Raw genomic sequence first — 27,090 nt, forward strand, 5'->3', positions numbered from 1 at the left:
AGACAAATTGGATGTTCTGCAAAAGCAGAAGAAAAATCTGCCAAAAGCATCTACTGATCTGCAATGTTTAATAAGTTTTTAACCATTAACTCTATCAATACATGTAAATAATTGGTGTAAAATACAGTTTGTCATCTTTTCATGGTCATCAGATATGACCCATTTGGACGTTCAGAGGCTCCGTAGTGAACGTAGAAACACTGTCATCTTCTACAACATTGTTCACCAGTAAAATGTGTAGTTTAATAAATGACTGTGGTTGGAGACACTATATATCAAATAATAAAATGAACAAAAATATACAAAATAATGAAGTGACAAAATAAGACACAAAGAATTACTAAAAAGTGCATAGAAAAGAATAAGATTAGCAATAAAATTAAAACATCCAAGTAATCAATAAAAATAAAAAAACTAACATGAACAAAATAAGCCACAAACTCGACAAAATTGAAGAAAATAAAATATGCAGAAAAATAAACAAAATAAGCAACAAAATTAAAAAGAGCCAAAGTAATCAATAGAATAAAAACATTATGGAAAAAAAAGTAACATGAAAAGAATAAAACTGAAGAGAAAAATAAAAATGCAACAAAACATATGAAAATAAATAAAATTAATAGAAATGTACAAAATTAATAAATGAAGAAAATGAGGTATTAGACACTTGTTTTTATGTTCAGTTAATAGTATATTTTGCTGAAAAAGTCCAATTTTCTGTGATTTTCTGTTTTTATGAACATCTACATAACCAGTCAATTAATTATAGGAAAATACAGAAGATAATATTACAATAAATGGCGATAAATTACTGGAAGTTTAAATAGAGAGTAAAAGGAATTTGGGAGCTGCCACAAAATGAACAGAAAATGTTAAATCTGCAGCATCTACAGCACTAAAATAACACCAAGAGTAGCCTCTAAATGTGTTTGTCCTTGAGTTCCAAGTCTGTAAAATACTAATTCCCAGTATTTTAATGAAATGAACCATGAACGTGTGTGTTTTTGACCTGTGATGATTTACTGAAACATTCAAACAGTTCCAGCCTTGGACCTTTTAACCAGTCGACTGTTAGGTTTATAGAGTTCGTTCTACTTTGAATACTTCCATTTGATACTTTTTCCCTGCCTTCACGTCTTCTAATGTGTTAATTCTGTTTGTGATCAAGTCAAAGTTAAGCATTCTTTAACCCTTTATCGGGCAAGTGACTATATTTGGTCATTTCCACACACGTCACAAGACAGTGACAGCAACAGTTCCAGTGAGGACAGTGAGTCAACAATCTCAGGTCCAATGTGGTCTACAGGGTCTGTAAGGTCCACCTCTGCATGAACAGTGAGTGGACCTGCTTTGTTCTGTACCATGAAGTAATGGTACTAATGTAAGGAATGATGTTCAAAGGGAGAATGTGGATGTGGACAGGGGTCTGGATCAGCACTTATGTTGGTCTAATGTTCTACAAGGGATGTTCTAATGTTCGAAAATACATGTTCTGTGCACATTACATGTTATATATATATATATATATATATATATATATATATATACATATATACATATACATACACATATATATACTTCTTGGATATATATATCGGCAAAAATTTCCTTAGGGGGTCAAATGAGTGGCCATTTTTGCCCAAAACAAAAAGTTGTAAGAAATGCATAGAACTGTGTTGAAATAATGCTAATCCATTTGTGCACAGACTACTGATATTATTTGACAGTGGAAGCTCTATTTTCAGAAATATTGGATTTTGAATAGCACGTGTATGTGAAAACTTTTGCTGGTGGACGGACGTGACATCACCCATGATGCTCTGGTCAGTACCAGTACTTTATTAGTAATAAACTTATATACTTACTATTGCTAATTCTCCTCTTCTTCATAAATGTTAGTATTGTGGATCTAAAACAATAACAGCTGACACGAAAACACAAAATGTGGCAGTGGACGGATGTGACATGGTTGTTACAGATCCCATCATACTGATGCTCGGCAGCCATGTCACTGTTTCCACAAATGATCCCTGTGCAAAAACTAGTATCATAATTATTTATTGTATAGTTTATCATCATACTAAAGAGGAAATAACAATATAGAATTGTTATTTCTTTATAAAAATGCTTATTATTAGAAAACTGTTGATTTAAAAAGTGACGTGTGACATTCTTAATGTATGTATTGGCGTAACATATGCAGGATGGATCAGCACCATACTCCATATTGAACCTGTAAAAATAAAACATGTGATATGTAGGATAGAATCTTGTAAAAAAAATTGGGGAATCTAAAAGAATAGAATATTTGTTTTTCAGGTAAATTCAGTTAAAATATAACTTGGCCATTTGTGACATGAGAATATAGCATTAATTGTGATGAAACTGGACATTTTTGAGCTGAAAACATAGTTCATATGACCATCAACATGTTGCAACAGAACTGAAATCCTGTAAATTTGCATAACTTGCATTTACCAACACAAAGTTCCTTTGGGGATTCACTTATATTGATTTCTTATGCACAAAGACATAAATAAGAGCTCTAAGCAAATTTTAGCCCATACATACATACATATATATATATATATATATATATATATATATATATATATATATATATATATATATATATATATATATATATATATATATATAATTTTATATACACACACACACACACACACACATATATATATATATATATATATATATATATATATATATATATATATATATTTTTTTTTTTTTTTTTTTTTTTTTTTTTTTTCCCACTTATGGATAAGGAACCGAATATGGTAATTTCACTGACCTTGATTTTCTACATGACAGTTAAAAACTTTGAAAAATGTCACAAAAGTAATAAAGTCTTGTTATGTCCTGTAATATCACACTAAGGTTGAAATGTAGTATTTCAGAGTATTTCTGTGAGTGCCCTATAAAGGGTTAAGGGCTGAAATCAGTTCTGTTAATAAACCCTCTTGGATTCACTGAAGCTGAAAACAGATGCATTTAATGCTCAGCTGTGGATTAAATATCAACACGATATCAAGTATTTGAAATGAGCTGAACCTTAAAGTCATGAAACTACACCAAATACTAAATTGTGTCAAGTGGTAGTTGACTGTAGTTTTAAAGATGTAGTACTGGATCAACTTTTGATAGTCTATGACAGTGGTTTCCAACCTTTTTTGGCTCATGACCTCATTCAACATCACAAATTTCTGGCAACCCCAGACATTCAAAACGGAGACTTTTTTTTTTTTTTTTTGCTAAAATGAATTTGTTTTTGATCATGTAATACTTTACTATACTATGTTGCAAATAAACGTTAATCTTAGATGACATTTACACTATATAATGTATATTATTATGGACGGAAGCAGAAACCCTAACTCTAACCCAAAGTGAGAATTGTATTATTTTTTAATTTTATATTTGTATTTACAAGGCTTCAAATTAATACCTAACAAACAATAACTCAAACTATGAATGATGAAAGAGCTGCAGCATCTGAAACACATGCCACAGTGAACATTTGACAGATGAACAGAACCACAGTGCTTCAGTTTCAGCTTCACAGTTTGTCATGTCTTTTATGGATTGGGATTGTCTCTGTCAACTCACCATATATTTTTTATTAGTAAGTGTTTATTTTTATCAATTACTAGACGTTTCAGGCGACCCCATTTGAATTTCAGGCGACCCCACATGGGGTCCTGACCCCAAGGTTGAAAAACACTGGTCTATGAAGTGAGAGAGTGGGTTTTACTCAATAATAAACCAGTTCTACTTCCAAACTCCGTCTGCTCATTAGAATACGTTCACTTTTCACATTCGATCTGATGTCAGAGTTATAAATGTGTCATACAGATGTGCATGAACCCATACATGTAGCACTAACACTTCAGAGGATCATCAATACAGCTCAAAAGATTATCGGCTGCCCCCTGTCCTCCCTGGAAAGCATCAGCAGTTCCCACTGCCTCAGCAGAGCCACATCTATCCTGAAGGGCTCTCTCCATCCAGTCCACCACAGGCGCTACAGTTCAATAAAAGCCCACACCACTACAAGGACCAACTGTTTCTTTCCCTGGGCAATTACACAAACCCTTAATAAACATATTTACAATTACGACAATACCTTTCTTCAAACATACTAAAAATGTGTAATTCAGAGACCAATGAGATAATTCAACTGGTCTCACAAGCTTATTCTAAACAAAGTAAGTCTAATATGTCTAAGCTCCATCAAGGCCTGTTGAAAAGCAAAGGAAACTCAACAGATTATATTAAAAAAAAAAAAAAAAAAAAAAAAAAAAAGATGGGAGAAAGAACTGAATACTGTTATATCATGTGAACAATGGGACAGTAAGTGTGAATCTGCTACCACTACCTCCTCTTCGGCATATTGGTGAGAATTTTGTTGGAAAAATTCAGTATGGTTCTTTATAACGCCAAAACAACAGTTTTGTAAAAACCTGAGTGCTTTTACTTGCTGGAGGGGTTGTGGGGACACAGAGGCAAACCACACCCACATTTTTTGGTCCTGTACAAAAATGACAACTTTTTGGAAAGATGTTGGTACAAAAGTAGAGCAGATTTTGGGTTTTGAACTGCAGCAACCCACTCTCTCACTTCTGTTGGGAGATTTTCCCGATGACTCGACGATGAATGACAGGTACCTCCTGAGGATGTTTGGTGCTGCAGCTAAGACAGCAATCACTTGAAGATGGCTTTGGCCTGAGCCACTGGTGATGGAGGACTGGAGGAACATAGTGGATGAAATCCACAAAGTGAATAGATTTACACGTATGGTGAGGCTGCAAATAGAGCTCTACATGAGAAGATGGAATAAATGGACTACTTTTTTTTTTTTTTTTTAAAGATAATTAATGTGGGGTGTGCCATACAATGAGAACTGCTGCTCAGAAGCAATGTGCATATCTTAATTGAAGATACCTGATTGTACCATATGATAATTTTTGTTTTGGAATAGTATTACTTATCGCCAAATGCTGACTGTTCTGTCTTTGTTTTTGTATTAAAAAAAGGAAAAATGACTAATAAAAAATAAGTAGCAAAAAAAAAAAAAAACACTTAATAAACAGTCGTGCTATACTCTGCTGTGACCTTCCTCCTCATGTGCAATAATGCCTCCTATTTATGTACCTGTTTCATTTATATATCACCAATAAGCTCTTATTTATGCTGCATTTATGTCTGCCTCAGGGTTGTTAAGGGTTTTTATTGTCTAACCTTTTAAATTTGTCTTAACTGCTTTTAGCTCCCCTTAGTTTGGAAATATCATATTTTCTTTTATGTTAAGTTTGATTTGTACTGACCTGAAGAGCACCTTGAATTTCATCATGTGATACCTTGTGCTAATATGATGACAATAAAGCTTCTTAACCTTAATCATGTATCTAGAAAATATTATCTTAACATATTGGTAATTTGTTTTCTAACCATCTAAGCAAATTAGGCAGATTTAGCTCAGTGTACCTCTTAAGTTGAGAAAAAAACTAAACTATAGTCCTGTGTGGTAACTATACATTTCTAACATAGTGCTTTTACCTGCTGTGTACTATTTGTGACAGTACTTCTTTGGGAAAAAATCTGAATATTTCAACCACTGCCTTGATTTAAAAAAAAAAAAAAACACTTAATTTGTAGTGCACCTCTGTACCAGTTATAAAAGTCTCATTCAGAAACATTCAGTCATTCAATAGAAAATAAACATAACGTGCAGTGCACTTTTAATGTCCCTCAGCCAAATAGAGTGTAAGATTTTGTTGAAAGTTACTGCCTTATAATTTACATTAGATTTGGTGCTCAAATCTCAATGCATTCTTCAGATGTGATTACGTTGTTGAATGGACATGTCGCCATTTGACCTTGAAAAAGTAGGTCAAGGTGATCTATTTTCAATAGGCTTCTGCTCCATGCCAAGACTGATGCACAGTGTAAGTTTAATTCAGATATGTCAATGGGTTCTTCAGATAACGCGATTACATTTTTGAATGGACAGATGAAAAAACGATTATAATACCCCTTTGGCCCGAAGTTGACTGAGGGGTAAAAACTGAACTGAGACGGATAACTACACAAGATAAATATTTTACAGTGACTTTATGTCGTGTAATGTCCTTTTCAGATTGAACAGCTGTGACACAAATCTAACCAGTATGTTTTTATTGATTTGTGAGAAATTATACATCAGAATCACAGGGCAAGGTTGGAAGAAAAAATAAAAATCAAAGCTGTGATAGAACCTTGTTTTAATATTTTGTTCTCCCAAAGCACATGTTTATTTAAATACACTCAAACACAAGACACGGCAGCTGACACCGACGATGCCGCACTGGACAAGAGCCGAGGAGGAAGTGAGAAATGGTTTTGGCGTCCATCTGCTTTACAAGTACTTCCTGTGTAGGGGTCCTCCATTCTAAAGAAAGAATAAAATATATACCAACGACCGCAGAGTCATTGGATAGAAATGATTAACCAACCCACTGATGTGCGTCACTGTCTTTGAACTGGCAGAAAAACAAAGTAAACACTTGCCTCTATGAGCTATACAACAGATTATTCATAAACATCTTTCTTGTCTGCGATGTACTGTACAATCTCGTCAGGAGTCATCAACTTCTCTGCTTCTGCATCTGGAATTTCAAAACCTGGAGGAGAAAAGAAAAGCAGACAAAACAAGACCTTTAAACAACACCCCAGACTCAGAACAATTACAATGGAATGGAATAGAAGTGGAAGTTTTTCTAATGAACTTGTAGAACAGAGCGACAATTAAACAAATCAAACATTACACACAATATACAAAATGTAAGAAAACGTATGAATTCTTGGTACATACTAACGGATTTTGTTGCTTTTTTGAGTTTATTAGGGATAATGAATTAAAAGGGGGTCGACAGCAAGGGTACATCCCCAAAATTGCCCCAATCATCTACTATATATAAATCTATCCACGATAATTGATACAGAATCGATATGAACTCAATTTGAGCTACATCAACTTGATAGTGGCAGAATAATGGTCAGAGAACCAATTTTTCCCACAAAACTCCACCTAGTGAATGAAAATGACCCCATGTGAACTCTGGATGGTAGCAAGGAAATGGACATTTGTAAGACAATCAATATGAACTAAATTTTATCTCAATCAGCCTATTATCGCTCTATTTATGTCCAAAAAACTGATTTTCAACTAAAGCACCCACGTTTGGATGACTTATAATACTCATAGAGAAGCTGAAATCGATAGGGTTCTTCCACTAAGGTTCCCTTATGTTGGTTATCAAAGGAGAAGAAATCCAACCAAATCTGTCCAAGTTATCGCGTTCATACAAAGGATATGTGGCAGTGGCGTTCAGGGTGAAACCATTATATCCCCAAAATTTGATTTATATATAATACATTTTGGATTCAAACTGCAACTTTTTTCAAAAATATACATTTACGAGTATGACATTTCCCTAATAAAATAAAGACTATCATAAATTATATTTTAGAATTTGTGTGGTCAAAATGTGTAGTTACATTTTTTCTGTAATTTCGATGGTGTTGGTTAAACTAGAAGAAGTGTAATTGGTAAAATGCTCCAAAAAAGAGAAAAGAATAATCGCAATGGAAACTGTTTCACAGAGAATCTCAAACACATAAACCACACAATGACTGTTATTGTCTTTGGAATTAAAATTGGTAAGTATAAGAGCATCCACAAATGCTGCATTAAGACCTTCATCCATGCTGTAAATGTGCCGCTGCACTGCACTAACTCACCAAACTCATCCTCCATGGCCATGATGATCTCCACCTGGTCCAAGCTGTCCAGACCCAGGTCCTTCATGAAGTGGGAGGCGGTTTGCAGCTGATGGGCAGAAATTAACAGGAACATTAACAATCTAATCCTGTAGTTCCAGTATAAGAATACACAAACACTAATGATTATTATAAATCACTGGGACTTTTGTTACCTTCTCTGGGTTGATCTTGTCGTAGAGCTTGAGGACGTACATGACACGGTCTTTAATGGACTCTAGGGTGAGGGGAGGCAGGTCCCCATACTGTCTACACAACACACTCACTGAGGAGATCTGAAGAAGGAAGAACAAAGTCACTTATGAGCAGGTACAATGATGTGGATGTAAAACAGGCCAAAGCATGGACCACAAAGAGCTGGCAGTTAACATAAGACATCCTACCATGGAACAGTTTCAAGCTTTTTGTGCTCATTTGTACAGCTTTAGGGGAAAACTGAAAACTTGCTGTGCCCACAATAAATTCTGGAATAGGGTAACTTCAGTAAAAGGAAACTGACAACAAGTGGGACTTATGAAACATAAGTTACAGATTTTAACACCAACATTGCTGATTTATTTTGTCATTTTATTGCCCACAAAAGTCTTCTATAACAGCACAGCCAGCTCCTCTTCAACAACTAAATGGTGACATGAGGTATGCCTGCACTTTTTTGTTACATCTTATTGTGTACTGCTTGTATTTTCTGTTTTAAGCACTTTATTGCAGCATACGGCCTTTATTAAAATACCAAGAATGGTCTGTGATGGACTGCATATCTTAGGTGAACAGAAAAAGCAAGCTTTGCCCTTTACTGTGGACATGCTGACATTCTTTAAACATGATACAAGAACTCCAAACTAAAAACATTGAGCCATCGGTGCCATCACAGCCCAAAACAACACCCTAAAACAATTCTTCACTTAAAATGATTAACACTGGAAGCTCCATTAGATTTACCTGAAGCAAAAATTGGTAAGTGGGAAAATTACATCTGAAACCAGGCATGTGCATTAATGTGACTTTAGTGGTGCAAGGCATGACACACTGCACAGTTTGCCCCCAAAATGTCCCCCATTCTAAAATTTTGACTTTATCATGGATTACAATGTACATTTGCTGTGACATCGTGTCGTAAATTTATGTAACATCACAGCATTTATTCCTATCATTTTTTTCATAACGTTGCTGAACATAGACCTGACCACCTGAATCAGCCCCAGATCATAACACTGACCCCACAGGCTTATACTGTACGCACTAGGCATGATGGGTAATCACTTCTTCAACCTTTCTTCCCACCCAGATGTGACCATCACTCTGGAACAGGGTCAATCTGGACTCATCAGATCACATGACCTTTAGCTATTGAAACACAGTTCAGTCTGACCAGCATGACTAGCAACACAAATGTGTGTCAATGAACTCACTAACTTTGCTAGCAGGCTAGCTAGCAAACAATCATAACACAACTGGTGTATAGTTATGAATACTAACTGTTTCGTCCATTCTAGCATGATTACAAACTAGCATTGGGTCCTTGGTTGTTAAATAAACCGCTTGCATGTTATCATGAACTTTGGCTGCTTGTGTTAGCCTGACAGTTTTGAAAGGCGTCGGTAGGTCATAGCGACAAACGCTAGGCCACACTGTTCAATGTTACCGGAGACTCACCCGGCTCTGTCCGAGCCACCGCGTATTCCGGTTGTCTGCAGCGAAAGAGAGGGGTCGGTGGGTAGTTGTTGTCGGAACAGCAGTGGCTCTGACTGCCAGGTTCCCGCAGGAGAGCCTCAGAGAAGGCCGGGCGAGCGAGCGGACACACTGCACCAGGACACGAGCCGCCATGACGGATAGAAGTGACTGGGATCTCCCAGCGTGCACAGCGAAGAAGAAACCAGGGTCGAGTCCTAGTCTCTACGCATGCGCAAGAAAAAGTGTTTTATTTTGCCTTTATTTATATCCATTTATCTATGGTATTTTAAATAATTTACTTAATGTAGAATTATTTACTAAAAATAGAATAAATATGTATAAGAAAAAGTTTATAAACCTCAAAATGTTTATTAAAAAATGTGAACTGAAGCGCCAACGAGACAAAAGTAGTAGATCTCAGATTATCATTCCTGATTAGTTTCATAATTGAGCTGCTGGAGTTTCATAACTAATAAAAATAATCACACACTAAACGCTATATGTGATATATTCCAAGTATAGCAAATGCTGTTTGTTGTATTTCTTGTGTTTCGTTTGACTGGCTTTACGAAAGACATGATGATGATTTTGTACTCAACTAGTTACGTCTTGAAAACCATTCATTAGCACCACAGAAGCGGAGACGGCTGACAGCAGAGCAAATAGATGCGTTAGGTGTTAGCATCAAATAATCAGCATAGTCTTAATTATTTTACAGTATATCCAGCTATGGAGTTGTCTGAAATATTGTACAACAAAGCGGAGTATATCGAAACGGTAATATGTTTGGTTTGAAGATGTTGTAGCTGCTCAGTCCTTTGCTATTTGGCTAACTGATAGCTGAAGCTAAACGGGGCGTTGGGCGTTGGGTTATTTTTACTCAGTTTAGACAGACAGTCTACAAAAATGCAAAGATTGTATCAGAAAATAATAACCTGTACTTTTTATTTTATTTTATTTTAGGCTTCGGGCAACAAAGTGAGCAGACAGTCAGTGCTATGTGGGAGTCAAAACATCGTCCTGAACGGCAAAGTAAGGAAAACCCATCACTGGGACCAGATTAGCTAAACAGTATTTTCCCCTTTGGACTGATTTAGTGTTATTACTGTGTACTATGTGGCTGTAAATGGATTATGTGAATGTTTTATCTTGTTCAGACGATCGTCATGAATGACTGCATTATCCGAGGGGATCTGGCTAATGTTAGGGTGGGCAGACACTGTGTTGTGAAGAGCCGGAGTGTCATCCGACCACCTTTCAAGAAATTCAGCAAAGGGTAAAGCCTGTTTCTTCCCATGGCAAACAAGATACACGTATATTAAGTTGAATATATTAGACGAGCATTCATAAAGACGTGCTATTTATTTATTTTATTTTAATTTTATTTTTTATTTCGAACATGCAAAGAAAATAAAACAAAACAAAGCAAATTAAGACATGAACAAAATAACATTTAAATGGACAGAATCTATCTTTAAGCACATACAAGTCTGACTTTTGCATGGTCGAAAAGGAGTATGAAGAAGTGTAAACTTATTTAATCCTACCCCTCAGACCTTTTACACCCTTTTTATTAACTTTATACAGCAATTAACCTATACTATTGCCCTAATTTTAACATTGTACCACAGCAATCCATAATACAGTAACTGGATTATCCACAACATTATATTCGTGTCAGTATGGTCATACAAACAGACTCAACAAATCGAACATTTTCTCCAATAATTACAGCAGATTTAACTGTACACTATCATACACAAACAAAACAAACAGGCATCATTGTCATTATTAAATACTGTACCTCTCAAGAATCAATTCTTTATATCTTTTTTTAAACTGAATTATATTCAATATTTGTTTTATCTCCACACACGGTTTGTTCCACAGTTTTACTCCACAAATGGAGATACAGAAACTTTTAACTTGAGTTGTAGTAATGCAGCAATACCATCTTAACCCTTTAATGCATGAATTATGAGAACCTTAGTCAAGATTTTTTCCCTGAGTGTTTTTATTCCTCTTTAGGCATTAAAAAACAATGCAACTGATTTTTTTTTAATAAGCCTTTTTTTTTTTTTAATAGAGTTTCAAAAATGTCCACTCAGCTGGACACCATGTGTTTAAATTTTGAAGCAAAGAAACATGTATTTAAAAGACAATATCAGTTAGTGTTATACTGTAGGAAAACTATGAAATGATTTTTTTTTAAAAATGCAGCTAATATCATGTTTTTATTATTTTCGCAATTTTTATTAGCAATTGATTTACACTCAAACATGTCACTGCATGTCAGGCTTATCAAGAACAACAAAGTTACTTGGGTTGGTATGGGGTCACCATTGGATCTGGGGGGGAAGGGGGGGTACACTTTGTGTGTCACAAAATCTTGTATCATAAAATGTGAATTTATTTATTTTTTATATTGTACTTTTGGAGATACACAATGAAAATAAATAAAAAATTGATTAAAAAAAAAAGAACAGCAAAGTTACAGTAATGGTATGAACTGCAGTGTATGTGATGGTGCATAAGCGTCCACTGTGTTGGCTGATCTGCAACTAAAACAACAAAACCCATGAAAATGCAAGAGAACAGGTGTAGAATAGCTGTCCACTGTAGTGACCACTATGCATGAAAGGGTTAAAAACAGAGAATAAAAAGAATATTTACTTCTATTCAGTAATCAGATTAGTTGAAGGCTTTTTTTACTGCCAGTGTGCCAGAACATATTTGAAAAGCCTTTGATTTGATTGCACTAAAAAATATGTGTCACGAGTTGTTTTGTTGTCATGTGGAAGGTACATTGCACAGCTTGCCCCAAAATGTTCCCCATTCTAATATTTTGTCAGACTTTATCTTGGATTACAATGTGCATTTGCTGTGACATCATTTCGTAAGTTTATGTAACATCACAGCATTTATTCCCATCATTTTTTTCATAATGTTGCTGAACCTAGACCTGACCACCTGAATCAGCCCCAGATCATAGCACTAACCCCACAGGCTTATACTATAGGCACTAGGCACGATGGGTAATACTTCATCCACCTCTCTTCTCACCCTGATGCGACCATCAGTCTGGAACAGGGTCAATCTGGACTCATCAGATCACATGATCTTTAGCCATTGAAACACAGTTCAGTCTTTATGCTCTCTTACAAACTGATGGTTGTTTAAGAAATGAGGAACTACTCACTGCATCAGAGTAAAAGAAGTTGTTGTAGCTGAAACATATTAATCACTGCCTTTACCAGTTTACTAATCTGGGGTGTTTCTTTTTTGTTTTTTTTCTTGCAGGGCTGTGTATAATTTTAGTGTACCTGTTCAAAAAGCAAGTAGATGTAAAGGCTGCCATTTGCCCATTTAATAAAAGTCTCAAATTTTGTTCTTTTCCACCTTCCCTGTTGCTCCACAGAGTGGCATTCTTCCCTCTGCACATTGGTGACCATGTCTTCATCGAGGAGGACTGTGTGGTCAATGCAGCACAGATTGGTTCATACGTCCACATCGGCAAGAACTGTGTCATAGTGAGTTGCACAGAACTACACACATAATCCATTTTGTTTCCCTCAAAACACTGCAACCATGTTTTAACACACACTGAAGTAGTGTCTCCTTTTGCCTGTGGTCTAATAGTCACATGATAGTCATATTCACACCAACTCACTGCAGCACAAGTAGAAGACTGCTCATAGCCAGAGTAGACTCAGACAACCTGAACATGATTATGAAAAGAAATATTGAATAGCAAAATAAGTGTGGTGTTACTGTTGTGATAGGAGCTGAATAAATGCACAGATTTAAGTGACTGCTTGCAAACATTTTGACAAATGGTTGTGTCAAAGCTTTAGACATAAACCTAATAATATGGCAACACATATCTGTTTTAGCACTGTTGCCCCACAGCAAGAAGGTCCTGGGTTTGATTCCAACACCAGCTGATGGTGGGACCTTTCTGTGTGGAGTTTGCATGTTCTCCCCGTGTTTGCGTGGGTTCTCTCAGGGTACTCTGACTTCCTCCCACCATCCAAAGACATGCACTGATAGGTTAATTGGTTAATCTAAATTGCTCATAGGTGTGAATATGAGAGTGATTGGTTGTCTCTATATGTCAGCCCTGACGACATGTCCAGGGTGTACCCCTCTTCTGCCCATAAGTAACTGGGATAGGCTCCAGCACCCCCACAACCCTCTTGAGGACAAAGCGGTTCTGAAAATGAATTAATATGTTTCCTTCTTCTATTGAAACAAATAAATTTTTTGCTATTTTTGATTTTTACGACAGAAAATATAAAGAAGTGTTTTTGTATAATTATTTATCATCAGCTCATAGAAGGCAGATCATTACAGTGCAGTAATTCCAGTGCAGTGATAAACACAAAGTAGTTTTTGTAAGAAATGGCTTGTCTGCATTCTGTTAGGGTCTGGCCATATCACCTCCTCCACTAGGCAACAGGGAAAATATTTTATTGTGTTCTTATTCAGTCTTAATCCTAAATCAGTGTTTCTGCCAGCCTCCATTCGTGTGTGTTGGGGAGTCAATAATTTCAGACGTGCATTTCGAGTTCAAGTTTTTTCCAAGACATTTTTGTCTTGGACAAATTTTCCAGTGTTGGAAACATATTGAATTGTGCTGCAGAAATGCAAACACGGTGCACAGAAGAACATGTGTTGTTACTTTTTGTGTGTGTGTGTGTTTTTTTTAAGGCCTGGTTACGAAAGTTAATGTTTTGGTGCTCTGGTCTTAACATTCACTTTTGTAAGCATTCTACAAAAATGTACTTACCTCAGAATCTTCTTAAATCATTATGGGATGCATGATTGGAAGGCCATTTGTGTCTGAATGCTGATATGTTTTTGGAAATATTAACCCTTTTATGCATGAATTCTGAGAACCTTAATCAAAATTTTTTCCTGAGTGTTTTTATTCCTCTTTACGCATGAAAAAAACGCGATTGAAACATTTCTTCTGAAAAACAAATAAATAAAATAAAAATAATTCTAAAAAAATTCCAAAATACATAAAAAAAAAAAAAAAAATGAAAAACAAAAATTCTTATGAACCTATTTTTTATTAAGTTGTAAAACTGTCCACTCTGCTGGACACCACATGTTTAATTTTTGACGCACAGAAACATGAATTTAGTGATAAATTGTGTGAAAACTATGGGGAGGGCTTGTGATTCTGGGGGTTTATGCTCAGGAGAGATCTACATAATGTTACCAATTCATGTCAGAAAAGATATGTACTGTCTTAAAACTTTAATAAAGATATGTGTAAAAATAAAAAATAAAAATAAAAAAAAATGAAAAGAACAACAAAATCCATGAATATACAAGAGAACAGTTATAGAACAGCTGTCCACTGTAGTGACCAGTATGCATGAAAGGGTTAATATATCATGACTTTGGCTTTCATCAGGCTACAATTAAATGTTTTTTTACCGTGTGCAGGGTCGTCGCTGTGTGCTCAAGGACTGCTGTAAGATCTTAGACAACACGGTGCTTCCACCTGAGACAGTAGTGCCTCCTTTTACTGTTTTCTCTGGATGCCCAGGTTAGCCACACCACACAAACACACTCAACACACGCACTTATCGCACTCCCACTTAACAAGCTGGTCTTTACATCGGTGTTTGTTTTTCTGTCTTTCAGGTTTATTTTCAGGGGAGCTCCCAGAATGCACGCAGGACCTGATGATCGATGTCACCAAGAGTTATTACCAGAAGTTCCTGCCCCTCAGCCAGATCTGAGCCCTGGTCCTGAACCTCCAACGGGGTCTGCTCCTTGGCCCCAGATTGAGGATCACATCAGACTGAAACAGACTTTGAGAGCTCATCTTCTGTCTCCACCACACAGAGACCTTGAGCTTCTCGTCCTAAGGAAACTTTTAGGTCCAAGCAAAAGAACTTATATGAATCAACTTAGAAGTGTCAGCAGCACATAAATAAAATCTGTAGTTCAGCTGTACAAAGGGGTTTTGCATGTTTGCAGCTCCAAATTGCATAAAGAAGTAATTATTGGATAACATTTTCCTTAGGTGTTGCTTATGTTAGTCACAGGTGAACACCCCTAATCTTGAAGCTCAGTTTTAAATATGTCGTCCTGTGACCGCTGTGATTTCCTGATGAATGAGGTCCATGCAGTCTGAGAGTCTGTGGATTATTATGCAGAACTCTGACTACGGAAGGAAAAAAGGTTTGGTTTTCTTTTTCTTTTTTTTTTTTTTTTTTTTTTTTACAAATGTGGACACACAGCTTGAACCAGATATCAACCATGGACCAAAAGAGTAGCAACAAGTTATGTTTAAAGGTAACAGCTGTACATGTGCACTATTTATCTATAGGTAATTTGGGCAGAAGAATCGTTGACAAATTAACAGTATTCTGTTATTTTATTTTTTGCTTGTTTGCTTTGTTGTTTTACTGATTTACCATAAAAAATGACGCAACGCTGAGTGGATTTTGAGTTTAATGTTTCACACAACAAATCAGACAAAATATTATTGTCTCCAGTGAAGGATGGATGAGGGCTTTCTTTCCAACATTTACTCATATAATAACACCTATAATAGCCAGAGCCAACATAAGTCAGTCTGATTATGAAAATACCACAGAATGGCTCTGACTTCTACCCAGTATTTAGATTACCAATAGATATATGAAGAAATACTCAATTTAAAGTAAGTTCTGCAAAAAGCACAGAACTATTAACATTGAATAATAGTCCAGGTTTGGTTCCTCTAGCTGCTCACTCACATATTGACATTAGATCATTAATACTAATAAGTTTTGGTCACAGCGTGTTAATGTTGGAGCAACTGAAGTTACACTAATGATATCAACAGTCAAGGGTGTTGAAATCATTTTAGTTCAGGGTCCTCATACACCAGATCGATTTCAACTGAGTCGGACTTGTAAAATATTATCATAATAACCTATAAATAATGACTAATGACTGAATAGCTTCAAATTTTTGTCTTTGTTTTAGTGTAAAAAGTAAAAGTGCATGATCTGTTCACAATAAAATGTGAATAATCTGTAATGTCTTAAGAGAAGTAAGTGCAATTTTAATAATATTTTGCCTGTTACTAAATGTTTTGTGCATTTGTAGATCCACTGTGATCTGTAAGTTGTAAAGTATGTGTAAATGAGAAGCTGAGGCACAATATTGTTAAACTGAACTTATTTTTCTAAAGAATATTTCAGGTGGTTCATGTAATTCACTTTCTTTTTTTTTTTTTAAAGGATAGTTTATAACATGTTTTCATAATGTAATTTTAAAAGATAGACAGATGTTTGGAGTTGACATTATTTATATGTTATTGTGTTATTATTTTACAAGTCCAGCCCACTTGAGGTCATAATGGGCTGAATGTGACCCCTGAACCAGCACAACTTTAACTCCCTGGTCCTAGATGTATGTGAGCCAAACTACACACTGCTTTTTGTAGTTGAAAACTTAACAGTGTGTTGTATTTGAAGAGTTTAATTATTCACTGTATACATTAACCCTTTCATGCATGAATTATGAGGGCCTTAATCAAATTTCTTAAAAAAAAACAACTGTTAATTACAGTTTAATAACAATAACAAGCAATTGATTTACACTCAAACATGTAAGTGCAGATCAGGTTTATGAAGAACAGTAAAGTTACAGTAATGGTATGAATTGCAGTGTATGGGATGGTGCATGCACTGCAAAAATCCAGATATTACCAAGTTTATTTTTCTCATTTCTAGTCAAAATATCTCATCACACTTAAAATAAGACAGAATCACCTGAAAAGGAAGATTTTTTTTGTTGAATTCAAGCAAAAAAAAAAAAAAAAAATGCCAAGTAAAAATTTATCTTGGTAAGATTACTTGAAATAAGATTTTCCAGATCTATTGTCTAACAATCAGTTCTTATATCTCACTGAAAAGTTACTCTGTAGGCGATTATGTCTTATTTTAAGTGTGATGAGATATTTGGATGAGAAATGAGAAAAATACACTTGGTCAGAGTTAGATTTTTGCAGAGTGAGTGTCCACTGTGTTCGCTGATATGGAACTAAAACAAAATCTATGAATGTACAAGAGAACAACTGTCCACTGTAGTGGCCACTATGCATGAAAGGGTTCAGTAAAATCTATAAGCAGCTCAGATTTATTTATTCTCAGGTACTTTTTCCTTTCTGCCACTACCCTGCAATAACCTTTGTCTTTTTTTTTTTTTTTTTTACGTGAGGTCTGAGTTGTCATTTTTGCTGGTCACCAAAACTCATGGCAAGTTTTCATGTGAAATCTTTAGACCTAAACTTGAAAAGATAGAGGGTTAAAACTTGACATGTAGTTACAGTGAATCCCTCTAAAGCTTTCCTCTAGCACCACCTTGTGGTCTGGAGGAGAGCCAGTAAATGTTGTGATACCTACACTACATCAAACCGTCTGAGACGTATACATAAAACACAGTTAAATGTACTCAACTATAACCTGATCCATGTAAGCAGTAGTTGTAAAGTCAGTGTGTCAACACATTCTGCAAACTCCAAAGCCATGGAATAAAAACAAAGTCCACATTTTCATTTTTTAATGAAACATAGTCCATCCAATTGCAACTCAATGGTTTTATTTCTTTTACATTGTGAACCACATATATCATACCAACAATTAAATGTTAAGTATATAGATTAGCCATTTATTACTTTTTAAACAAATAAGTATTCAAGAAACAGCTGATAATAGTGTTGGCTCCAGAGACACGTGGCATGAGTCAGCCTTTTGAAACAATGTGGATGAAGGCCGGTGACTGGCTCAGAGAAAAGAAAAACAAGTAGCGACCCTCTATCAGAACCAATCAGTGGGGGTCACCGCTGTTGCAGGTTGAACAGTGGTATTGGACAGATGGCACAATCCTGCTCTGTGCTATCAAGGCTTCATGTCAGCAAAAGGAAAAAACAAAAACAGAGAAAACAAAAACTTTGACACCACAAAGTTGTGGGCAAGTCTTTAATGGAGCTTAAGAGAAATTGTCCTTTGACAGTTGGATTTTAGTTCATTCTTCTTGCAGACACTTGACTTAATCTTCCCTTTAACATACACATTCTTCTTTCATTGAAACGCAGCAGGGTTATAGCTACTAAGTTGTAGTTAGATACACCATTTGGTTTCAGTCAGGAATGCTACTAATGTCAATTTGGAGTGTTAGACACTAAACAGTGAGCAAAGTGTCTGGAGAAAGAAAAAACACTAAAATATTCTAAATGCATTCCTCTGATTTAATGAGGAGTGTGTGGACAGGCTTTCTGGCCGGTCCTCATGATTCACGTCGACTCCAATCCTCTGTCAACCCCAAACATCATAATCCGCCATGAACCCCCTGCAAGGCTTAGATCCAATAGAATAAACTGCAATGGAGAAGTTCCTGTCCAAGAAACCTGGATCCTTCCTATCTTACATTGTCGTAACTGTGCAAGAACTGAAGCTACTCACATTTAGCAAGAGATTATTCACCTTTGCAACAAAAAAATAACACCCAAATGACTGAATTATTTGATGTCCGTCTTACAATTACCAGAGGTATTCTGAAGGCAAATCAAATCTCTGTTCTTCAAATGAAGCGTGCATTTTTTCAGTCTCATTAAGTGGTTTCACTTGTATGCAAGAACAAACTCCAAAACACAGAAAGTCTTCATTATGACAGAATAAACAAAAGTATGATTACTTTCTTTCATTGACTAACCAGCAATCATGTATGAATAATATAAAAGCCAACCTAAATGAAATCTGTGACCAAAATGTAACAGAAGTTAAAAACTGGCATGCTTTAAACAACTAAAAGGGAAAACTTGTCAGGTTGTGAAAGGGGAGTGAACGACTTGACAAAAAACAAAAAGAGGAAAAAAAGAGAAGGGAACACTGACGTGTCACAAGTCAGCTACGGTGGGCATTACAGGTAGTAAGCTGAAGGTCTGACAACTCACTGTACTGATACTACTGCAGAGCATCTATGGAAATATTTATAACGCGTTGACCAATTAGACAAGTCAAGCTCTTTTAGTGCTTACACTTTGTTAGGTTTCTATGCTGAATGAAAGCATATTCTGTTACACAATTGAGTTGATTACAACCACACAAACTGAAATAAGACCTCAGATTGAACTCCAATAATCATTGTGTTAATAATAACTCCAAATAAGACAGACAGTGGTACAGTACCAGCTCACATCACTCTACAAAGACTACATTTACCCAAATATCTGACTCGTGATATCAGTGTCTCCCACTCTGCTCCCTTAAAGACTGATGGAAGGCAACTACCATTTCAAGAGTTGAACAAGCCCCGAGTTGCATCATCCTGTACCAAGTAAAAATCAAGCACATCCATGTCATATTAATGCACACACCCCTTATACAAAAAGTAAACTGTGTCCCAACTCCCAAACTGACAGCGTAGCCAAACCATGCGGTGAATTGGCTTCGCTGGTTGTCGCATTTTTTGGGTCTGCTGAGAAACGTTAACTTTCTGATTTCTTTCTTTACAGCACCGATTATCTTCTAATAACTTAAATCATTAGTGACACAGGGAAGGATGCTGTGTCTGAATTCAGCTCGATGAAGACGACTTGTTTGATCCAAGGTCTGTAAGAGAAACTCCATTTTGAGTCAAGTGATTTCCTCTGAGCACCACCTGTAAGTAACGTGTGCAACAAATGGGCCTGTTGAGGGCCGGGGATGGGAACTGAATCATCTGATCCTTTTAAAATCAGACAATCCATTAAGAATTTTGCCAAAAAGCAGAATTGATAAGGACACTGTTATCAATAAAATTGTATCAATTCCCACCCCCTTTTGGGGCTAGACAAGGCTACAACTGGATTTAATGGAAGAGCTGATTTGTTTGCATGACTTGGAGGTGAAAGCTAAGTGCCAAAAATCCTTATTGCAACTTATCAGAATAATTACATGATCACATAAAAAGAGCAGCTGCTTTCGGGGTAAGACGAGGGAAATGAGGGAGAAGGCGCGGCAGTCAGAAAATGGGCCATCAGAGAAGCAGAACGCACAAACAAAAAATTATTTCCTTTTCATTATCCTCAACATAAGACAAAAAAATAAGAAAGTGGAGAAAGAACTCAATATTAACTTGGCTGTCACTGCTGAAAACGGTGGCAATGAACCTATTCTTTTAACACTGGTGGGTGTAAAATAAAAACCAAAAACAAACACAAAGAGGCGCGACTGGTTGAACCAAAACGAGCCACTGTTCTAGCAGAGAATTAGGTCTAAGTGCCCACACATCAGTCGCCATGCTATTACTGTAGTAGCCAGAAGTGAAACTGGTTACAAGCGGCAGATAGATCAATCTTGGGTGATCTAGTTCCAACACCGACAGGAACGTCAACTAAGAACTGCAATGACAAAGTAACAAAAAGATCAGATGGGCTGTGTGTTGTGAAGGTGAGTCTCTGTTCCAACATCTGGCGAGCAACTCGATTCGCTGAGTGAGACAGTTTGATCATGGCCCTCACTTCCATATTAAGGTGGTGGGTGTGGATGAGTGAGATTAAGGGAGGAAAAGGGCACAAATGTGTTAAAGATCAAGTGGCTATTTTTTTTTTTTTTTACTTTTAAAGCAGCACAGTGCATTTTTACCCCTTTGAGAACTGTCTGCCTCCCAGAATGAGTTGGTGACTTCCTTCGTTGTCTCCTTTCCAAGGAAGTGACGGCTGAGGGATGTGTGATGCCATCCAGTCCACTAAAACGGTCACACACAAACACACAAGCACTCAAAGAGTTCTGATTGCTCTTCAATGATTTGTAGTAAAAGCGTCAGGAAAGAAGACAAGGAAAAGAAATCACCCAACATTTTCAAGACTGAACTGAGAGCCTCCAGTCCGTGTTTTTATCTTCAGCCAAGATTCTTTTGTGGAGCCCAGAATGTGAGCGGCTGTCGGTCCGTTCATCTGCCCACATGTCCTGCATAAGCCCATCAATCCCCTTTCCTAGCCTTGGCTTTAAAGACTCCCCCACCCCCTTTACACACATAGGCAGGCAGCAGATCAGATCATCCTGTTGCGTTTATGAGTAGGGGAGTCTGTGATGACATCACTACATTGGGTGGAGTTTCGTTTCCTGGTTCCTCCTCCAGCAGAGGCGGAGCCTGTAGAGTCCAGATGCAGTGCCATCTCCTCTGAGATGAAAGTGTTCAGGTCAACGTCTTGGAGCCCGTTACGTCTGGTGCGGCACACCGGTCCAGAGCCTGAGGAACCACCTCCACCAGTTCCACCTCCATTACTGCTACTCCCGCTCACATGTGTGGGAGAACCTGGAGCACCAGAGCGCACACTGATACTTGCCATGGCTCCGCTTAGACCTGAGGAGGAAGGAGGAACAAACAGGTCAGTAAAGAGAAGGCAGATGATGGAGAGAAAAAACTAGACACATAAGCCTTGGTTAACATGAAAAAATATACGTTTTGGAAAAACTATTAGTGGAGTGGAGCTGGTGTACAAAAACATCTGACTATTAAATCCATATCTGGTGTGTCAGCACATCATAAGACAGTCAGTGTTACAGAATAACATGGATTTCTGCCTCCTAAAATGAGTTACTTTCACATGCCCTCACAACATACCAACTGGCTTACCTACATTTATTTGTTAAATATATTGTTACTGTGTGGAAAAACTAAAGTCTTCAGAACTGATTCTCTAACAAAGTCAAGACTGCAATTGTCAGTAATGTTAAATGTTTTTATTTATTTATTTATTTTTTTAATTAAAGTGAAGTCTATCAAACGCCAACAGTAAAATGTGATGGTATCTGATTACCAAGATAGCCACTGAAACCTCTTGACACATACTAAACTTGCCCTTTCTGTAACTTACACCAGTAAATGCCAAACATCACCCATCTAACCCTCTGCAGTACCCTGAAACGGCCTCTTCAAAAATCTGAGGACATACAGATAAATTGCTACATATTCAGTTGCACCAAGGACACCAGCATGCTGTGATGTAACTGCTTAGAGTGGCACCTGTCTACATATCTGAAAGCCAGCCCAATGAAAACCTACATGCCATTTGGTTTAACAAGACATTTTCTCTCACAACACACACACACACACACACACACAGGAGGGGCCATCCATGTGAGGCCCTCTTCCACCATTGGCCAATGCCTCCACACCCGTGCATAACAGAGCCTTATCTCTCTGCCACATGTAGCAGAGTACGATCACAGAAAGACAAGTGTGTTGACATACACAGTGTAGCCACTGCTTTAAACTAAACATGGGAAACTGCAAATCCCATAAAGGTCTTCAACAATATTTTTATTTGTTCAAATTTTTACTTTATCAAACTCAATTCTCAACCAATTACACACAACAGAAGATATAAAGCACTGGTCCTCAATGCAGTACCAATGTGTCTGAGTCCTGGTTAGTACATTAAGTTTTTGATTAGGGAGCAGAAATGTGAAAGGTGCTTGCTTACCATGCAAGGCGATGGCCTCCCTGAAGGGCTGGAGGTCTGCTTCCACAGAGGATCCAGTCTCTGCTGGTGAATTTGCTCGGCTGGGGGCCACCATGGCCAGGCGTGTGTTGGTCCTGCTACTCCTGTGTGGTGGTGCTTTGCCACACAGAAAGCTGATGAGATCCTCCCTGCGGATAGTTCTCCGCCGCTTTTTCACCCAAGCCAACATGTCCTGTAGGAGTGACATAGGAGTGATTCCTCCATCCATTGAACAGCCATAGTATCATTTTAGTTTCAAACTTTTAGCTCTAATATGCTAACCTTATTTCGCCGCTGATGGCCTATCTGGATGCCCCGGTCAAAACTTCTCTGATGGGCCTCCACACTCTCTAGAATGGTGGAAAACCAAAAATAAACAATCAAAGAATGATGATCAACATTATAATGTCTTGAAAGCATAGGGAACATATATGCAGAATAGATTTTGATATAAACATGTTTTAATCAGGGATTTTAAAAATTAGACCAAAATATAAAGGTTTGAAAAATGTGCTTGAAAGCTATTTATCTGACATCTAGTTAGTGGTGGAGGGTGGCATGTACTAACCACTCACTAGGTCCACTACATTATCTACCATAGAATCTTCTGTCCAGTCTCATTCTTACAAACCAGCTCTGCTTCACTAGTGAATTCCTGTCATTGTCACAGAAGAGTATCAGACTGGACTGTTTCGGAAAATGCCTTTCAGTACCATACAAAAGTCTACAAGCCCTTTGACACTGTTCAATATTGAGCTGATAAGAGTGATAATGGCCAAGTCTTTTTCCACTAAATGGATGGACCGGTCAATAAAAACATGTCTACATCCAGAACAAAATACAGCAAAAGACTGTAGCGATGAAATGAAGAACAGAAACATGTACACGCGTAGTAGGTGGCAAATCAATAAATCTGTCTTATAAACACAAAAAAGGAGAAGAAGGAAGCACTTACCTTTGTAGAGGTTGGTAACCGCTGTGGCAGCATTCTGAAATGGCACCCACAATGACAAGCCCTGCTGATGACATACTCTATCTGTGGGAGGAAAAGGGAAATATGTTTCTACACATGACACGGAGATATAATTCAACAGCAAGCAGCTCTGTGACATAAAGACCAGCTAATGTGGCAAAGGGAAAACACATTTGAGAGAAGTAGCATGTTTGTGATTATAGGGTTGAAGTGAAGATTATTTTCATTCGCCATTTTGTCTTACATCTACTATAGCAGAGACATGGGTTGGCATAAAAATAACAGTCAAGCAGTGCTAGACAGCCAGCTTGGCAGCAGCTTGTTTAAGAAGAAAGCACCGACACACCAACTTAACTGCCCTCTCAGCAGTAAAGTTGCACAGCCATGTCAAACGAACATGTCAAATATGGCCAGAGTTACCAGGTCGAGCTCTGTCAATGTAGACGAGAATTTGACATGACTGAAAACAGCTGATTGTAAACAAAACAACATTTTCACAGCGAACAATAATATCCTCGCCATTTTGTGATTTTAACGGTGGGTTCGTGTTTCCAAACAAATGGCTCTCCCAGAAGGCGTTTAAACCCAAGTGTGTACTTCTGTGCTGAACTAACTTTTAATGCAATGCTACAAAATGTCCGCTGTGACATTTGGTAACTAAACACTGACAGTTTACAGAGACTGTCATCTGGGAATGTCGCGTAGCTACGATTGTTGATACCATCGCCATTTTGTAACTAGCTTGGCTAACGTTACGTTAGCTCTCCGATGCTGTCTAACTTGGTGTCAACATGCTAGCTTATTAACATGAAAAGCTTTTCGGGTTAAGTTCAGTTTATTCACTTATGTTATGACGTTTGGTTAAGTCCATGTAGTAAGCGAAACTGACATATCGTTATAATAACAAATTCGTTATCATAACTCATCTTTCTCGGTAACCAACACAAACTAGCTAAATTTAGCATTGCAAAATCAGCTGTAAACGTTACCTTGTACTGGATAACGAGTTTTCTAAGGAGCTAGCGCAAATGTCACTTAGATTAGTACACAGTTACGTTTGGTACGTAGCTAGGTTGCTAACACTAAGCCAAAGGCATACTGATAATGTAAGGAACGGCAGACGAACAACCAAGCGGAAAGCGATAGTATGAACCTTTGTATAACTGTGCCACGGCAGTAGCGGAGTTTTGGAACAAATGCCACAGTTTATCCTGGTCGTTGTCGGCCTCCTCCTCGCTCGGCTCCCTCTGCTCCGCTTCGGCCAAACACTGCCGCTCCCATTTTGAGAACCAGTGTTCGGGTCCGTGTTCCTGTATCTCCGAGTCTCCGTCTTCCTTCTTCTCCTCCATTTAATGTACAAAATTCGGGGAGAGGAGACTTGTAATGTTTAAAAATACGAATATTTGGACACGTTCTCAAATACTAAGTAAGAAAATTCATGAATACTGTTACCGTTTACACTATTTCGGACTATAAAAATATCGTTGCTCCGTATTACCACCATCTGTGAAGATAAGCTTAGCTAACTATTTTCTTAGTTGCCGACGTCGGGATATATACAACACACACTAGCCTGTTGTGTGTGATAACCCGCCTATAGCACTCAATCTCAATAGTGATTGGCTGAATGCGCACGGTGGGGCGGGCTGGATCATTTTTCGCAGAATTCAGTTGTGTTTCTGACATGTCCATCACAGAATTGACACAAAAGAACCTCAGTCAAAATTCCACATAACTAAAGCTTGCACGAGAGTGTGTCTTTATCATTAAAACTACATATAATATTAAATAATATAATATAATATAATATAATATAATATAATATAATATAATATAATATTAAATAATATAATATAATATAATATTGAAACTTCTGGACTGAACTGTGCTCATGATATTGGGCCTAAACTATTATCTATTTCAGCAAATTAATTGTGCACACCCATGAATACTCTAAAAGGCTACATGGATATAGTATCAGAATATGTCGCTGAATCATCTTGCTACTTAAAAAGTTTTCTGTGAGTTGCTGGACTAAAACGTTTTATTGAATATTAGTCTGCACCTAATGTGTGATACGAAAAACATGACTGCGTCTAACGTAGCCCCGCTTGTAGTCTCGTTTGGTCCCACTAGATGGGACTATTTACTCTATATCTGAAGCTTGGTCATTTCAGCAGTTGACTGGTTTCAGCATTGCAGCTACAGGGCAGTAGTCTGTAATTGATTGGAACACAATGGACACTCCCCTGATAAAGAAATAAATCAAGTTGTGAGTAGAGCGACTTCAAGCGAGTTCTGCAGCGATAATATCTTACAGACCTGTAAGTCAGTAATGTTAGCTCTTATTCTCGCATCATTCTCCTTAGTTAAGGATACGGTTCAAATGTCCTGTCGTTATCAGTGCAGACCACTTTGAAATAAAGACATTTATTCAAAAGTCGGCGCAGCCATACCCCTGTGAAAAAGTGAAAATGCTTATTCAGCTTATTAGCCTAAATATTCGTTTGCTGTTTTTAATTGCTTGGTACACATTTTAGATATGCACATATGACTTCAGTTTTTTTCTTCTTATTTTTGTATTTCTAATAATCTCCAAGCAAAGTTGCTTTAACTTTCTTTAACTTGTTAACTTGTTAAATTAATGCATATAAATAGGCTAAATAGGCTACGCAAATAAACGTAGTCTATTTAATCACATGAGTTAGTTTAGTACGTTTAATGCCGGGGTTTTCATTTTTCCTCTCTTTGAAGTCGTTGTCAGTGAAATGGTTGAATGATCAGTGATAGTATTAGAGAAATTACCTGATTTCAAATTATTATTAGTATTAGTAGTAGTAGTAGTAGTAGTAGTAGTAGTAGTAGTAAATTTGGAAGAAGTGTACATAGCAAAATAGTTTTCCATTACGTCAGTTTTATCACATAATGACAAAAAAGTAAAAAGAAAGGAGTAAATAATTGAAACAGAAAAATACAAATTTTCTTATTATTTTTTTTAATTGTTAGAAACAAACCGGTGATAGTTAATAACACAAACAAAATCCCCAAAATATAAATAAAAACATAAGAAGAAGAAGAAGGTTGAGAGGTTTTAAGGCTAAGAAAT

The 27,090-nt window shown here is 36.9% G+C and overlaps 3 protein-coding genes across 3 annotated transcripts; 1 reads left to right on the plus strand and 2 right to left on the minus strand.

Moving 5' to 3' along the window:
* Positions 1-6,180: 6,180 nt before the first annotated feature.
* Positions 6,181-9,691, minus strand: LOC115424290 (acyl carrier protein, mitochondrial). Its single transcript, XM_030141454.1, has 5 exons — positions 9,493-9,691; positions 7,995-8,114; positions 7,801-7,888; positions 6,568-6,680; positions 6,181-6,448 (listed from the first exon to the last, which is right to left on the minus strand). Exons 1-4 carry the CDS (start codon positions 9,661-9,663, stop codon positions 6,589-6,591), a joined length of 471 nt encoding a protein of 156 aa, XP_029997314.1. The 5' UTR covers positions 9,664-9,691; the 3' UTR covers positions 6,181-6,448; positions 6,568-6,588.
* Positions 9,692-10,123: 432 nt separating this feature from the next.
* On the plus strand, positions 10,124-15,970 carry dctn5 (dynactin 5). The gene is made up of 6 exons (XM_030142128.1): positions 10,124-10,287; positions 10,474-10,542; positions 10,668-10,786; positions 12,929-13,040; positions 14,968-15,070; positions 15,169-15,970. The coding sequence occupies exons 1-6, from the start codon at positions 10,240-10,242 to the stop codon at positions 15,264-15,266; spliced, it is 549 nt and encodes a 182-aa protein (XP_029997988.1). The 5' UTR covers positions 10,124-10,239; the 3' UTR covers positions 15,267-15,970.
* Positions 15,971-18,103: 2,133 nt separating this feature from the next.
* hapstr1a (HUWE1 associated protein modifying stress responses a) lies at positions 18,104-25,551 on the minus strand. The gene is made up of 5 exons (XM_030141916.1): positions 25,138-25,551; positions 23,967-24,047; positions 23,294-23,361; positions 22,994-23,204; positions 18,104-21,870 (listed from the first exon to the last, which is right to left on the minus strand). Exons 1-5 carry the CDS (start codon positions 25,331-25,333, stop codon positions 21,557-21,559), a joined length of 870 nt encoding a protein of 289 aa, XP_029997776.1. The 5' UTR covers positions 25,334-25,551; the 3' UTR covers positions 18,104-21,556.
* Between the last annotated feature and the right edge of the window lie 1,539 nt (positions 25,552-27,090).

Source organism: Sphaeramia orbicularis, chromosome 8 (genome assembly GCF_902148855.1).
Source record: "Sphaeramia orbicularis chromosome 8, fSphaOr1.1, whole genome shotgun sequence".
In the NCBI taxonomy this organism is placed as follows: domain Eukaryota; kingdom Metazoa; phylum Chordata; class Actinopteri; order Kurtiformes; family Apogonidae; genus Sphaeramia; species Sphaeramia orbicularis.